Raw genomic sequence first — 14,953 nt, 5'->3', positions numbered from 1 at the left:
TGCACATGTCTGTGTTCTTGCTTGTCCTCCCATGGACGCCCTCTGTGCACATCTGTGTGCTAATCTCATATGAGGACATCAGTAACAGTGAATGAGGGCCTACCCTAATGACCTCACTTTAACTCAATTTGTCTCTTTAAAGACTGTCTCCAGAGGTTGGGTGTGGCTCAGTGGCAGAACACTTGCCTAACATGTGTGAGGCCGTGGGTTTGAGTCCCTACAGTCTCATTCTGAGATGCCAGGGGTTAGGACTTTAACATAAAGTAAAGCAGTGGTTCTCAACCAGAGGATGGATCGACCCTCTCACAGGGGTCGCCTAAGACCATCCGATAACACAGATGTTCAGGAGTCGCCTAAGACCATCTGATATTTGTATTATGATTCATAGCAGTAGCAAAATTACAGTTATGAATTAAAAACAAAAATAGTTTTATGGTTGGGGGTCACCACAACATGTATTAAAGGGTGCAGCATGAGGAAGGTTGAAAACCTCTGATCTAGAGAGAGACATAGTTCAGCCACAATTGACCCAACTGGGTTGTGGCTGCAGGCTCTGTTTTCAGTGACTGTAAACCAGTGACCAGCAATGGGGAAACTGTACTGTCTGTGTCCTTCAGCAAAGTGAGGGCAACTTAGGAATGGATGGACAGCTTCAGTTTCCCGAAGTACTTACATACTGCTCATATGGCCATCTGGTGAAGCCAGGGTCTTCTAAACGGAATACAAGAAATGGCTTCTATAGTGTTTCTCTGTGGCTGCAGGTGAAGCTGTGTGTGTGTGTGTGTGTGTGTTTGTGTGTGTGTGTGTGTGTTTAGAGGGGAGAGTTGTTTCTCTGTTTCCTTGGTGATGTGAGAGAATACATTTCATGTCCTGGGTTTCCTAACCTTTTCCCACTATCTACTGCCATGGCTTTCCTGTTGTAAGTGTACAGTTGGCATAGCAACCTGGCATTCCTCTGTGCAAACTCCAAGCAGAAGAAGTGCAGCACTGCAGGTGGGCTCAGGCATCCTACTAAGAGCAGCTTCAACGAAGCCAGTAACCTATGGCAACAATTCTCCTGTCCTTAAAGGAGGTGACAGCTATCACTCTCATGCCTTGCACACACAATTCTCCTGTCCCCAAAGAGGTGACAGCTGTCACTCCCATGTCTTACACACACAATTCTCCTGTCCTCTAAGGAGGTGACAGCTGTCGGTCCCATGCCTTGCACATGCAGAGAAAACCCTTTCGTCTCCATGAGCCTTCGTTTCACCTGCCACTGTTTCATTTAATCCATGAGTTATAGTTCCTTGCTCTGACATAATACATTGTTCTTAGTTTAAACTGTCGTAGTGACCAGACAACAATTTTGACTTTAGAAACAAAAGAAGGGCAGCGGAGGGTCAAGAGATATGGAAAAGCCAGAGATGGTGGTACATCTCTGTTTTCTCAGAATATTCCAACACTGAGGGCACCAGGTAGGGACATGTAGATAGGAACAATACTAGAGGGAATACCAACGCCTTACCTAGAGAGAGCCATCAAACTCTCAATAACAAGGGGGTCTTTACTGGGAAAAGTGGGTAGCATCTGAGAATGAGAAACAGAATAACAGAATGGAGGTGCAAACCAAGCAGTTTCTTTCTTTTCTTTTCTTTTCTTTCTTTCTTTCTTTCTTTCTCTCTCTCTCTCTCTCTCTCTCTCTCTCTCTCTCTTTCTTTCTTTCTTTCTTTCTTTTTGTCCTTGAGTACTGGTAATGATATGTGTGTGTGTGTGTATGTGTGTGTGTGTGTGTGTGTGTGTGTGTGTATAAATCTTGAGTGTGATAAAACTCCTTTTTTTGTTGTTTTTTGTTTTTTTGTTTTTCGAGACAGGGTTTCTCTGTATAGCCCAGGCTGTCCTGGAACTCACTCTGTAGACCAGGCTGGCCTCAAACTCAGAAATCTGTCTGTCTCTGCATCCCAAGTGCTGGGATTAAAGGCATGCACCACCACTGCCCGGCTCCAAGCACAGTTTCTTAATACTGAAAATTTTCTCTTTCAGTATAAATGCATGCTTTTCCTTTTATATCCTAGTGATGTATATGACAGAAGAGGATGGAAAGGGGAGGCCAGAGGTCTGTCTCTTCAGGGTTTGCTCCGTGATCCTAGTCACAGTGGGAATGAGGCCCCTTTGACGCACTGGCCAAGGTTGTGGAGAGCAAAGACGCATGCTCATTCCTGAAGCATTTCTGTAAGGGTCCCAGAAGTCTCAGGATTCCTTCCACTCCTTTAGGGAGAAGAGCCCAGCTTCATTTCCCCTCAGGTCATGCAACCATTGGTGAACACTGTCCTCACCTAGCTCTCCACGTAGCTTCTTGTCGAGCCCTTCAGCAGGCTGAATGTTGGTATTTGGAGCAGTTATGATTGATGGAAACTACATGTGACCACAGTGTTGAGTGCAAAGGCTCAGAGACAGGTTGGCCCAGCCCACACACATTTATGGTTTGGAAACTAAAGCCCCGGCAGGGTGTAAGACTGTCTACCAGGCTGTCCTTCAGCTGCTGCCCACTGCCTCTGGCTTTGGGATTTGATGGTTCCTAGACCCTGGGAACATAGCCTCTGACCTTCTCTACTGATTTGCATAGTGTGTAATCAGGTTGCCTTACCATATAGAAGTTCCTCTTGTCCTTTTACATTTACAGACTAGAGCATACTTCTCTTTGAAGTGAAAAGGCACAGGGAAAGGAGAGATTCCAGGAGCTGTCTCCTTTGCACTGGACACAGCTATGTAAGGAGTACAGAATCCATTCAAGATGCAGTCAAGACCGTCCTCTGAGTGCTTTGCCAGCTTGGCTCTAATGTGTCCCCCTCCCTGATGTGCTGTGTAGGAGTCTTCAGTACAGGGGACTCTGGAAATGTTCTTTGTCACCTTAGTTTTATCCACACCATGGATGGACCCTAAGCTCCCTTATAGGAAGGGGGCTCCCTGAGGAAGCTTGCTGGGGTTTCTGAGGACATGGTAAACCCCTTCTGGGCAGGAAAGGGCTCCACAGCAAAGCAAACAGAGTTTTATGCTCTCTGTCAACACCGTCACATGGAAGGATTTTTTCAGAACAACCCTTTGTTGCTTATGACACCCAGGACCAGTGTGTCAACTAGGCTTCTAGTCTGGCAGTGTGCCTCTGGCTCTCAGAAGAGGAAACAGCTAAAGCTGCCTCTGGGACTATATGAATGAGGAGGCAGCATCAATGACACTTGACACCTGCAGGGTGTTTACTGCAGTCCCTTCAGGATATCCCAGGCTCCCCACCCCAGCTCTCTGCCTCTAGGTCTCTGCTTTGTTTGTGTAGCTCCTGTGACTGTCTCTAGATTTTATCTCATCTCGCACAGGAGGACAGTCCAGAGAGGCTGGATTTTAACTTGACTTCTAGAACGAAGCTGGACATGTGCTGCAAAACAAAGCGCAGAGCTGGGGAGAGGCTCTGTGCTGGATCCTGAGCCATGTGCCAGGACCACTGTTCATGTAACCCTGGGAAGAATATGAAACCTTCTCTATACCTAGAATTCGTTCCCAGAGCAGAGAACTTTGTAGGGTAATTCAGGTATAGGTTTAGCAGGAAACAAACAGAAGCAGAGGAAAGGAAAAAGATCTGAATAAACTTCAAAGACATCCAGATGCTTTGTACCAGTTTGTGGTTGCAGGATTGGTACACGGTAGATGTGATATTTAATAGCCTTGCTCCCATTCCAAATGACTTATTATTGATGTTCCACAAAAAAAAAAAGAAAAAAAAACTAAACAAATATCATACAGTAGTCAATACTTAAGCTGGGTGTGGGCATGCCAGAACATGGCTGGGTTCTAGCATTAGTACACTGGATCGAAAATTGTCAGTTCAAGGTCAGCCTGAGCTAATTCAGAGTAGCAGATGCAACATCGTCAGACCTTGTCTCAAAAGGAAAAGAATCTACCTAAATCATATTTCTAATTCAGAAGTATGTTTTAAAAAGTCTGTGATTGTTCCTTATATAGGCCTGAAGCATATTCATATTTAAAATCTGAATTATGGCTTCATTTATTCACCCAGGAAACATTAATGAACTCCATCTGATTTCCAGGCATTACCTAGCACAGTGAAATACAATGGAGGTAGGACAGTAGACCCTACCCAGGTAGCTGTAGGGCAGCATAGGATAGTTGGACCACTGTTTGAAGTTCATCTTTACATTGCTATGACAACTCCCTGAGATAAATCAACTTACAGAGAGGAAAAATGGGTAGAGGGATGAACCAGAACAAGACATAATGGTACATTTATGAGAATGCCGTATTCCATTACTTTGGTAACTTAGTTTGATTTCAAAAGAGGAAAAAGTTTGCTTTGGCTCAGCTTTGGAGGTTGTAGCTCCTATTGCAGTGGTTCTCAACCTTCCTATTGCTGTGACCCTTTAACATGTGTTCCTCATGTTGTGGTGAACTTCAGTCAGAAAACTATTTTCGTTGCTGTTTCTTAGTTGAAATTTTGCTACTGGCATAAATCATAATGTAAAGAAAGTATCTATGGTGTTCAATGGTCTTAGGTGAGCCCTGTGAAAGGGTTATTTGACTCCCAAAGGGGTCACAAGCCACAGGTTGAAAACCACAGTCCTATTGGTTTGGGCCTGTGGCAGCACACATCATAAAGGGAACAGGACGGAGAAGGCAGATTCCCCATATGGCAGCTGGAGAGCAAAGACAGGGAGGAAGGTCCAGACCAATGTTTCCTCAAAACACACAGATCCCACAAAAGTGATGAAGGACATAACTTCCTTCCAGGGCCCCCAACTCAGTGCTGTGGGTGAACCCCTGTACATGCTAGTTAGACATACAGTCTACCACTAAGCTACAATCCAGCCAAGATAACCCCACCTCTTAGAGGTTCTACCGTCTTTCAGTAGCACCACAGGCTGGCCACCAAGCTTTTACCAAACTTGCATGATATGGCAGCCCCAAATCCATGCAGTCAGACATGGAGGCCATGGTCACTCAGACATAGGCTTACTTGAGTTTAGGACTTAGACCCCAAGTTTCTTACCTGTGAATGTGAAAGATGGATTTTTTTTCTGTTCATATTTTTAATGACTCTGATAAGAAGCAACTTGCATAATTACAGTGTAATATATATCATAGAAGTTATTTTATAAGCTATCGTTCCAACTGCTTAATTTTAAAAAATTTTATTGGATATTTTATTTATTTACATTTCAGATGCCATCCCCTTTCCCCATTTGCCCTCCCTGAAAAACTTCTATCCCATCCCCCCTCCTCCTTTTTGCTTTTATACCATTTGAATTACATTCAAGTAATAAGGTCAGTTCTAGGTTGAAGAACTAGCAATACAATAGATACAACTAGTCAAGAACTATTTTCAAATAGTCAAAGAAGTAATTTCAGGCAGGAATCTAAAGTTTAGGCTAGAAAAAGGAAGTAGTCTTTAGACATGAAAATGACTTTGGGCTAGGACAGGGAAGTAGGCTCAGATATTTTGGTCACCCTGATAAGTCCTTAGAAATAGTGACCATAGGAGTGTTCATGGAACTTTGTTTATTGCTTTGCTTGTTCTTTGACTATGTTGATTGTCTTGCTTGTCCCTTGACTGTTTGCAAAAGATGAATTAATATGTACTGTTGTCTCTTGCCATACATTTCTCGCAGGGAGAAAGGTTGGCTACCTCACTCAGACACTATAAGGCATCTGGTGCAAAGACCACGAATGAAGCTGTAGTGGGAAGTGATGGCCAAGGCTACTGCCGTGAAGACTTCCTGTGTACACTGACCCTCCTAGGAGAGGGGTATATTAGACTCACAGCCTTATCATAATGCAAAATTCATTTTTCTGTTCAACTTTTAAAGTCCCCATAGTGTCTTCACACAGTTTAAAAGTCCAGAGTCTCTTCTGAGACTCACGGCAATCTTTTAACTACAACCCTCTGTAAAACCAAAAATTAAATCACATACTTCCAACACACATACACTCACATGCACACATATGTAATATTACCACCTCCTAGGGAGGAATGGGAGCGTAGTGAAGAATACTGGACTACCGCAAAACTGGATCCCAGCAAAGCAAACACAGCCTTGTAGTTCTCCTGATATCAGCAGGCTGACAAGGCTCTTTCCTTCAAGCTTTTCTACCACTGACATACCCTGCTCTCTTGGCTGGTTCCATCTCATCTGCAGCTACCTCTGGCAGATGTCTAACTGCTGTGCCATCTCCAGTATCTTGGGATCTTCACTGCAACCCCAGCTTCTTTCTCATGGGTTTATAACATGGCCTTTCATAGCCTCTTGCCCTCTAGTGCTCACAGAGAGACTCTCCTGTCACACAGTGCCTCAGTGGCTCTCTGTAGCCACGGGAGGAATCCATGACACTTCCCCCCTGAGTCCTTCATGACTCTAAAGCCAACAGCAAATGGAGGATACTCTCAAGTTTGGCTGCCAGCTTGGATGGCTCCTGGGCCCCTTGAATCACATTAGCTTTTTGATTTGGTTGCTTCCTCGGAACAGAAGACACCATGAGCTCTCTGTCACTAGCTGGAAGCTTGGCAGGGTGGGGTCTCTCAGCTGAGGAAATCCTTCCCTTTGTTCCAGTATAGATCAGACCTCTCCTTAACGATGTGACTCTCCTGAAAACTTATGGCCCCTCTTCCAGCACAGGCTTTGGCTGTAACATTAAGCTTTTTAGTCTCTCTCTCTCTCTCTCTCTCTCTCTCTCTCTCTCTCTCTGTAAACTGTACACTTTGTATGTTTTCTGCTCCAATTGTTCTTTCTAACTGTAGACCTGCATAAGAGTCGTGAATAATAATAATAATAATAATAATAATAATAATAATAACCAAGCCACAGATTCAATGTCATGCTTTGAAATCCTCTCTGCCAAAGAAGTTGGTCCATTGCTTTTTTTTTTTTCCACCTCAGGCAAGTTCTTAGGACAAGGGCAGAAAGCATCCTGATTCTTCACCAGGTAGTATAGGAATGGGCTCTAGCCCAGTTTCTGGTGTTGTTTCCTTCTGAAACATCTCCACGGTCCCCTTTGCTCTCAGCACTACTGCCTTCCAGGCTCCTAGTGGATCGGCCCATTAAGCTCTGATTGCAGCATTTGACCTCTTTTCTAGTCCCCCCACCATGTTCCGAAGTCTTCCGTGTTGCTTCAAAATGACAACAGCATAATCAAGTTCTTTGTAGCAGCAGTCCACTCGCTGGTACCCATGTCTCTATTAGTTACCTTTCTGTTGCTGAGATAAAATACCACGCTACACAGCTTACAGAAGGATGACCTTTTTGGGCTTGCAGTTTGAGGGGGTTGAGAGGCTGAAATGGGGCAGACATGGCAGCAAGGGGCAGGCATGAAGGCTGGGATAGGAAGCTACAAATAGGAAGCAAAGAGAGCTAACTGGAAGTGGTAGAGTCTACCTCCCAAACAAACAAACAAACAAACAAACAAAAATTATCTGAACCCATGGGGACATTTACATTCAAACTACCACAAGGGACCATAGGTAATCCTACAGAGATTCTCATGTTGCTATTTTTCTAATACAGATAATTACGTACGCAGGGAAAATAGTCCCAAAGACAAGCTGCCCACCCTTGACTCTGAGCAGTTGCTTTCAAGTTCTACAGAAGCGTCAGTTCCATGAGTTAGAGACCCTCAGTGATATGATCCTTTGCCATAAGTCACATGGTCATGTACATACATAATGATAGTTCATGAACACGTGAAAGGATCCTTCTGCATGCATGGGTGGAGACTTTGTCTGATGGGGGAGATGAAGCTTCAGCCACTTACTTGGTTTTGGGACACTAGCACATTTCTGGCCTTCTTATAGTATCCAGGTGGCTCTTGGGCACCAACCTGAGAGCATCCAAACAGAGCCTGGCTGAGGTGGAGCATTGGTGTGTTGGCCTTGGTCAGGAACCAAGTGTATTTACCCTCATCTCCCCAGAACCTAGTACCGGACCCATGAAATGCTCTTACACATCTCTTTTGAGTGAGCAGGTAACTGCCCGACTCCAGGATGTTCACTATGCAGAGAAATCGGGATAGGAAATAGCTTATTCTTTATGATGGTCAAGAAGTAAGAAGTCCTGTTGCACTTTCCCAGAGATGGATGAGGAGTTAGGCAGTAACCAAAGCCTGAGTAAAGGACTGGGTGACAGCTAGTCATATTAACCACCTTCTAAGTCCCTGTCAACAGAGTTGGAGCCCACACTGGGCACATAACCTGTGTTGTTTAGTTTCATTGTCTTGGCCATGGGCAGCAGCTATCCTTAGAACTGTGTCAGCATGGGGCTCTTGCCCCAAACCCTGCAACAACAAGGAGCTGGCCACTCCATACTGGATACTTGCTTCCCTCACAGCATACACCCAGGCTTCGGACAGCAAAGCTACCTCCTCAGAGGAGAAGTGAGGCCTGGTGGCACTGCGGCTCTGGGCTGTCAGCATGGCAGGAGAGGTGGAATCACCCTGGGGAGTGCAGAGCCTGAGGAGGCCTCCATGTTTTATAGCAGATGCTTAGCAGATACTGACGCACACTGCCTTACAGCTTTCATAGCAAGTAGAGTTTTCTTGTTCTGGTGGCGTATGCGGGGAAGCTGTAAAATGCTATCAGTGGGTGTTATAAGCAAAACATCTCACTTTCTCATTTTATTTTCTGCAGGAGTATCCTTCTATGGGGCTTATAAATTATCTAGGACTTGGGACTGAAGCTTTTAAAAATGTCTAATCCAAAAGGGATTTCGAGCTCTTGTCAGGGTTTTTTTTTTTTGTTGTTGTTGTTTTGAGACAGTGCCTTGCTATGTAGCTCTGGCTATCCTGGGATTTGCATCAAATGAACTTCCTGCCTCCCAGGCTTGGGTGTGTGTGTCCTCACATCCAGCTTTCTTGCAGGGTTTCTAATAAACCTTGTGCATAGCTGATTTATAGACAGATCATATCTGGCGGGACAGGCTGTGATACTTCTTCCTACATGTTTTGTCCTGTATTCTAGGGAGGATTTGACATCCATGTTTTCCTACAAGAGTACCCGTCAGGATGCTGTGCTTTAGGAAGTGGAGAGGTTAATGCTTAGAGAAAAGGGAGGGGAATCTTACCTTTGACCCTAGGGGACCTCACTCCCTGCTTTCTCTGGGACAGCCATTCTAACTTCCAGGACCAGCTTATGGTCCCCAGCAACCTCTAAGTAACTGCGAGTTCCTTGTCTTTCATTCTTTCCTCCCAAGTCTATGTCAGCTCCTATAGGCAGCCTGACTTGTGTAGAGTGACCTCACTGTCTGCTTGGTGCGAGCCCCAGAGTGGGATCCAGCCTTCCTGAGAGCAGGGGCTACACGCTCTCAAGGAGCACATTCTCATCTTTCCGGTCTTGGCCATCAGCACTGGCTTGACGCATAGCTGCAAGCATTGTTGAGGAACCAACCGGCCCACCAAGGCCAGAGAAAACATTTCCACTGCTTTGGGTTCTTGAATAGGTCCCTGTAGTTGGAAAGCAGTGTGTATAAGCAGCGGACATATGCTGTATGCTGGGCACTGGTGTGGATGTTAGAACACACTGTGCGCACAGTGGGCCCCGGAATTCATGGTGATAGGCTCTTTCCACAGACAGACAAACTGAGGTACCATGAATTGTGGGGCCGAGTTTTATTCCAGGCATTCTGGTCCTGGATCTCTGGCCTTCTGGTCTGTTTATTCCACCTTTCAAACTGGTGCTTGATCAAGAAGGCAAGTCATACTGTGTGAGGGAAACTTAACCCCCAATTATAAATTAGCAATAATGTCACTATCCAAGAATTACTGTGGTTAGTGCTTTGCTGTTTCCCTTTCTAGATCTTATTCTGTACATGTTTTCCAGTTGCTGCCCCAATCTTTAATACATGAATTATGGTCATTTGCTTACTCATGTCCTCACTAGACAAGTGTCTCTGAACTTGACCGGTTTGACTGAACAGTTTCTTCATTCTCTCATTCCCCCTCTCCATGCCTGTTTTCTCTTCTTTGGGATAGCAGCTGTTTGTCCACTTTTTTTTTTTTTCACCATCACAGTACTGTTTTCAGTAGAATTAACTTCAAAATCTGTCAGTGTGGTGTGATCACCACCCTCACCACCTTTCCTAATAAGCCAGCGGCTTTCAACTGTCGTCAAAGCATCTCCTGAAACACGCCATCCAGATCACCTACCGTGACCCAGAATCTTGCAGAAGGAAACCTGTAGCGCCTACAAGAGGCTGAAGTTGGGAGGTCACTAAATGCTCTGTCTGTCACCGATCGCTGGTCCCTCTACATCTGTTATCAATCACAGACATTTATGTTTAGTTTGTGTGCACCCACAGACAAATGTCACACACAGTGCTGTGTGGAGACTGAAGGATAACTATGGAGGACAACTCCAGACCTTTTACAGGTACCTTAGGTTTGTGTGCTAAGTGCCTTTACCCACAAATGTGCATGTGGAGGTCAGGGGATGGCTTTCAAAGTTGCTTCTCTTTTTCCACATTGTTCCAGCTCTCTTTGTTGCTGCCACGCTGTGTACTCCAGGCTAGCCCGCCCTTGAGCTTCTGGGCAAGTCTCCAGTCTTGGTTTCACCAGCTCACTGTAGGTACTAGATTACAGATAAGAGCTGATGCATGGTTTGGGTTTGGGTTTTTAATGTTGGGCTTAAACTCAGCTTGTCAGGCTTGCATAGCAAGTTCTTTAGTCATGGAAACATTGCACCTTTAAATAAATAACATCTACCTTTTTTTCCTGATAGGTAAAATGGCTCCAACAACAGGAAGTGAAGCGCAGAGTCAAGAGACAGGCGCGAAGTGACTCTCTTTATTTCAATGATCCCATTTGGTCCAGCATGTGGTACATGGTAAGTAAGGTGTTGGGTCCTCTGTCTTCTCGGGGACATTAGCATGCTGCGCCTCTGAAGTGGGTTAATTTTCATTGCCGCTTCATACCTGTAATTTTTCTACTCTTATGAATCATAATGTAAATATCTGATATGCAACCCCTGTGGGGGCCGTGACCCGCAGGTTGAGATCCACTGTTCTCTACCTGAAGGCCTGCGTGAGACTGTGAGAACCCAGGCAGGGCTCTGTATGGAGGGAGGAACATTGATGCTGGCTGCAGAATGGACTGAGTGGTGAAGACCTGTCCTTGGATGGTGTCCTCAGCAGGAGACAGTGACATAGGGACTCAGACTTGACAGATGCAGAGAAGGCCAGGGAGCCTCCACACATATAAGAAAGTCTTTACTAAGGTGGAACCCACTGTTCTTCATTGCTTCCTAGCACAGTCGTCCCTGTCTGGGTTGCCATGCTGTGCCCTGTTGGTATCAGGAGTGTCTGGGTTGGTGTTCTGTGGCTGGTCAGCTTCAGAGGTGTCTGTCCTAGGCTTCTTGTCCTCTGTGCTTGCAGCATTGTGCTGATAAGAACAGCCGCTGTCGCTCAGAGATGAACGTCCAGGCGGCGTGGAAGCGTGGCTACACAGGAAAGAATGTGGTCGTTACCATCCTCGATGACGGCATAGAAAGGAATCACCCAGATCTGGCCCCCAACTATGTAAGTACAGCCTTCGAATTGACACACATGGCATTTAACTACACCAGTTATTAAATACAGACCGACTGCCTTTCCTCTTCCCCAAACTCATTAAATCAGAGACTAATGAAAATCATGCTGGGAAGGGTCAGGGATACAAACATTCTGCTACCCCTCCCCCACACCAGAGAGGGCTTTGCAGAGGAACATGTCCATGTGTTTGAGTCACATGCTTCCAGGAATGTAGCCTAGAGAATAGAAACACAGGTGTGGAGGTGGTTACCACATGCATATTAGCCTGTGGGTTAAAACACAGGTTATAATGCAGGGTTAAAACACAGGTTCTGGACCCAGAGAACCCTAGATTCTCTCCTGACTTGCCTGAGATCCCAGGCAAGCTGCCTAATTTCTCTACTCCTCAGTGTTACCATCTGTCAAATAGGCCTACTAAGAGGACTGCTTCTTAGAAGGTTATTGTAAGAACTAGATAAGTTACTACGCATAAAGATGAGAACCCAGTGTGCAGTAAATATGGGAAGTGTACTAAATCCTCTAAGACACCCGGGTGTCAAAAGTAGCTAAGTAAATCCCATGGAACCCACATCTAAGGTCATTGTGTGGCCCATAGGGACGAGTTGTGAAGACTACATTAATTCTGGAAAACTTGGTGATACATTTCCTGTGGAGGACAAAAATTTATATGAATACTGTTACTACAAATATGTAAAGAGAACTATGCACATTAAAATATGAAATTAAGGACATTCTGATACGTGTGCCAACTCGAACCTGAGGGCTTTATGCTGGGTGGAATTAGCTGTCACAGAACACAAATGCTGAGTGATTCCTCTTCTGAGACACATCTGGAGCCACACTGAGAGACAAAAGCATGGCGGTTGCCGGGGCTTGGGGAGGGGTGGGGAGTTACCATTTTGTCAGAACAGACCTTTAGTTTTGCACAATGAAAAAGTCCTAGTGATAAATGGTGGTGATAATTGCACAAAAAAATGTGTGTGGATTTAGCGACACTGAACCGTACATCTAAAGATAGTTGAGATGGTAAGATTTTATGTCCTGTATATTTCACCACAATGAAAAGTATATAGGATGGCAGTTACAGTCAGAGCAATCCTGGGTGTGAGTTTCTTCATTTTCCAAGGCTTGGCAGACGGATGGTTTAAAGTAGCATTATCGAACATTGCATCTCCAATTCTCGCTAACCAAGATTTAATTCCTAGGATTCCTATGCAAGCTATGATGTCAACGGAAATGATTATGACCCATCCCCGAGATATGATGCCAGCAATGAGAACAAGTATGTCCTCTTGTGACTGCTATACTGGCTTAACTTTCTTTCTTTACAAAGAGGGGCCCTGCAGAAGTTCTAGGTACTGGGTGCTTCACCTGCCTGGGTGCAGTCTGGGGCATGTCTAGGTCTCAAAAGCCATTCTACCACAACTCTTGGGGCATAGATGGCTTCCATGAAGTTAGTCTTTTCTTTTAGGATTGTCACCTCTGCTGGGCAGCCTGAAATGGGGTAAAACACTGTTGTTTCCAGACTTGTGGGATAGTCAAAAGAATCGCCTTTGTCTTGGACTCTCTGTGACTGTGTTCAAACATCAGTCTGGTCTGTCCAAACACACTAGTCACATGCCTGAGCTCTTGACCTTATGACCGAGGTGGAAAGTCATGAATGATGCTGGACAGATAAAGAGTTCAAATCCCCCCTCTCCTACCCACTGGCTGTGGCTCTTTGTGCATGCTAGAGAAACCTTGCTGACACAGTCCTTCTGTCACGGTGGCTGCTCCACACAGATGATGTCCCCAGCTCAAGGGCTGCTGGGATAGGTAAGTGAGGTGGCAGGTGGTGATCAGTTACACTGTAAGTCACCATCTCAGGTAGCCTGGAGAGGTCAAGTGACCTATGCAAGCTAAATGGCAGTCCTGGGGTTGTTCCTGCATTTCCTTCACAGTGCCTGCTTGTCCTTTCTCTGTCAGCAAGCCTAATTCCCTTAACTCTTATCATCCTTCCAGAAATATTTAGAGGAAAGTAACAAAAGCCTCTTTCTTCCTTCCCTCTGTTGACACAGCACCAGCTGGTGTATATCTTCCCAAGCTGCTTCTGTTTGTTAGTCAACTTTCTGTCACTATAAGGAAATGCCTGGCTTAGAAGGAAAAGGTGAAGGTACATGCAATGGCATGCGCCTCTGGTCCTAGCTACTCAAGGGGAAGGCAGGAGGTGCTTAGAGGCCAACCTGGACAGTATAGCAGGATACATCTCCGAAACAGGGGAAAAGGAAGGGAGAGGGGGTGGGATGCGGGGGGTGGAGGGATATGGGGGGAGGGAAGTGGGAGAGTGTAAGAAAGACAAAAACAAACAAAACAAAACAAAAAAACAGATGGAGAGAGATTTACTTTGGCTCACAACTTTGCCCCAGTTCATGATCAGTTGGTCCATCGCCCGAGTTGTGGTGGGAATATACAGCAGTTCCTAACACTGCATAAGGTAAGCCAGAAAGTCAAAAGAGAAGGAGGAAGTGTCTGAGTCTCACAGCCCCACTCAGATCACATGATCAGTGACCTAAGGCTCCATCTGCTAAAGATACTGCTCCTCAAAGTAGTGCCACCATGGGACTAAGCCTTTAACACATGAGACTGGGTGCAGGGACAGCATCCAGACTCCAGCAGTATGCTAGTGTGCCGTGGGTTCCACTTAGTGCTGTGCAGGGCTGCTGGGTGCTGGGTGCCCCATGCCAGATACTTGGCTCCCGGGCTCCCAGACTGCTTCCTGCCTCACGTCCCAAGGTGCCCTTCTGTGAGGCAGCGGGGAGGCCTGGGGCACAGGGCCCGCTTCCTGGTCACACATCAAGGGGTGGAGAAGCATAATCTATATTCCATGCAGTGACCCTTGAAGGGCAGAACCAAATCCCATTGTGTGACCTGAGAGCAGGCCCGGCCTGGGGGCTGCGAGACTTCCAGACAATGACAGATGACGCCTTTCCAAAGGCTCTAGCATCCAGGCCCTGGGCCATTTTTAAAGTTTGCTACACATTTGAATAGATGATTCTGAGTCTCCCATGGTCTCTCCTCACAGTCGTACGATGTACACTAGCCCATGTTTCAGCATCCACTAGAGGGAATGACCCAAGGTGGCACCTTAGAAGATAGACTCGTTCCTGGGGAAAGCCATGTGTTCCTCTGTTCATTTCCTCATTGCCTCCCAGCCTCTGCTGAGCATTCAAAAAAAGCATCCGTTCTCAGCTCCTGATAAACAGCTGTGGAAATGACAGAGGTCTCTTCAGGCTAGCAAGCTTGTCAGGACACAGGGAACCAAGGCAAAAGTGCACAATTTTCTTTGTATTTCATCGGTGAGGCAGGCATTGACACCACCATACCTGTATGTGCTGAGTGACAAGTCTTTAGTCACAGGA

At 45.8% G+C, this 14,953-nt stretch overlaps 1 protein-coding gene across 1 annotated transcript in view; it reads left to right on the top strand.

Annotated features, from left to right (window-relative positions):
- Pcsk6 (proprotein convertase subtilisin/kexin type 6) overlaps positions 1 to 14,953 on the top strand; it is a 183,895-nt gene that overhangs the window by 52,574 nt on the left and 116,368 nt on the right. Inside the window, exons 3-5 of the mRNA XM_028776685.1 lie at positions 10,748 to 10,852; positions 11,400 to 11,543; positions 12,761 to 12,837. Of these exons, the coding sequence (XP_028632518.1) occupies positions 10,748 to 10,852; positions 11,400 to 11,543; positions 12,761 to 12,837 (326 nt within the window). The remainder of the gene's footprint in view (positions 1 to 10,747; positions 10,853 to 11,399; positions 11,544 to 12,760; positions 12,838 to 14,953) is intronic.

Source organism: Grammomys surdaster, unplaced genomic scaffold (assembly GCF_004785775.1).
Source record: "Grammomys surdaster isolate TR1022 unplaced genomic scaffold, NIH_TR_1.0 271, whole genome shotgun sequence".
NCBI lineage: Eukaryota > Metazoa > Chordata > Mammalia > Rodentia > Muridae > Grammomys > Grammomys surdaster.
Note: the sequence above shows the minus strand (reverse complement) of the source record. Positions and strands in the feature narration are given on the sequence as shown.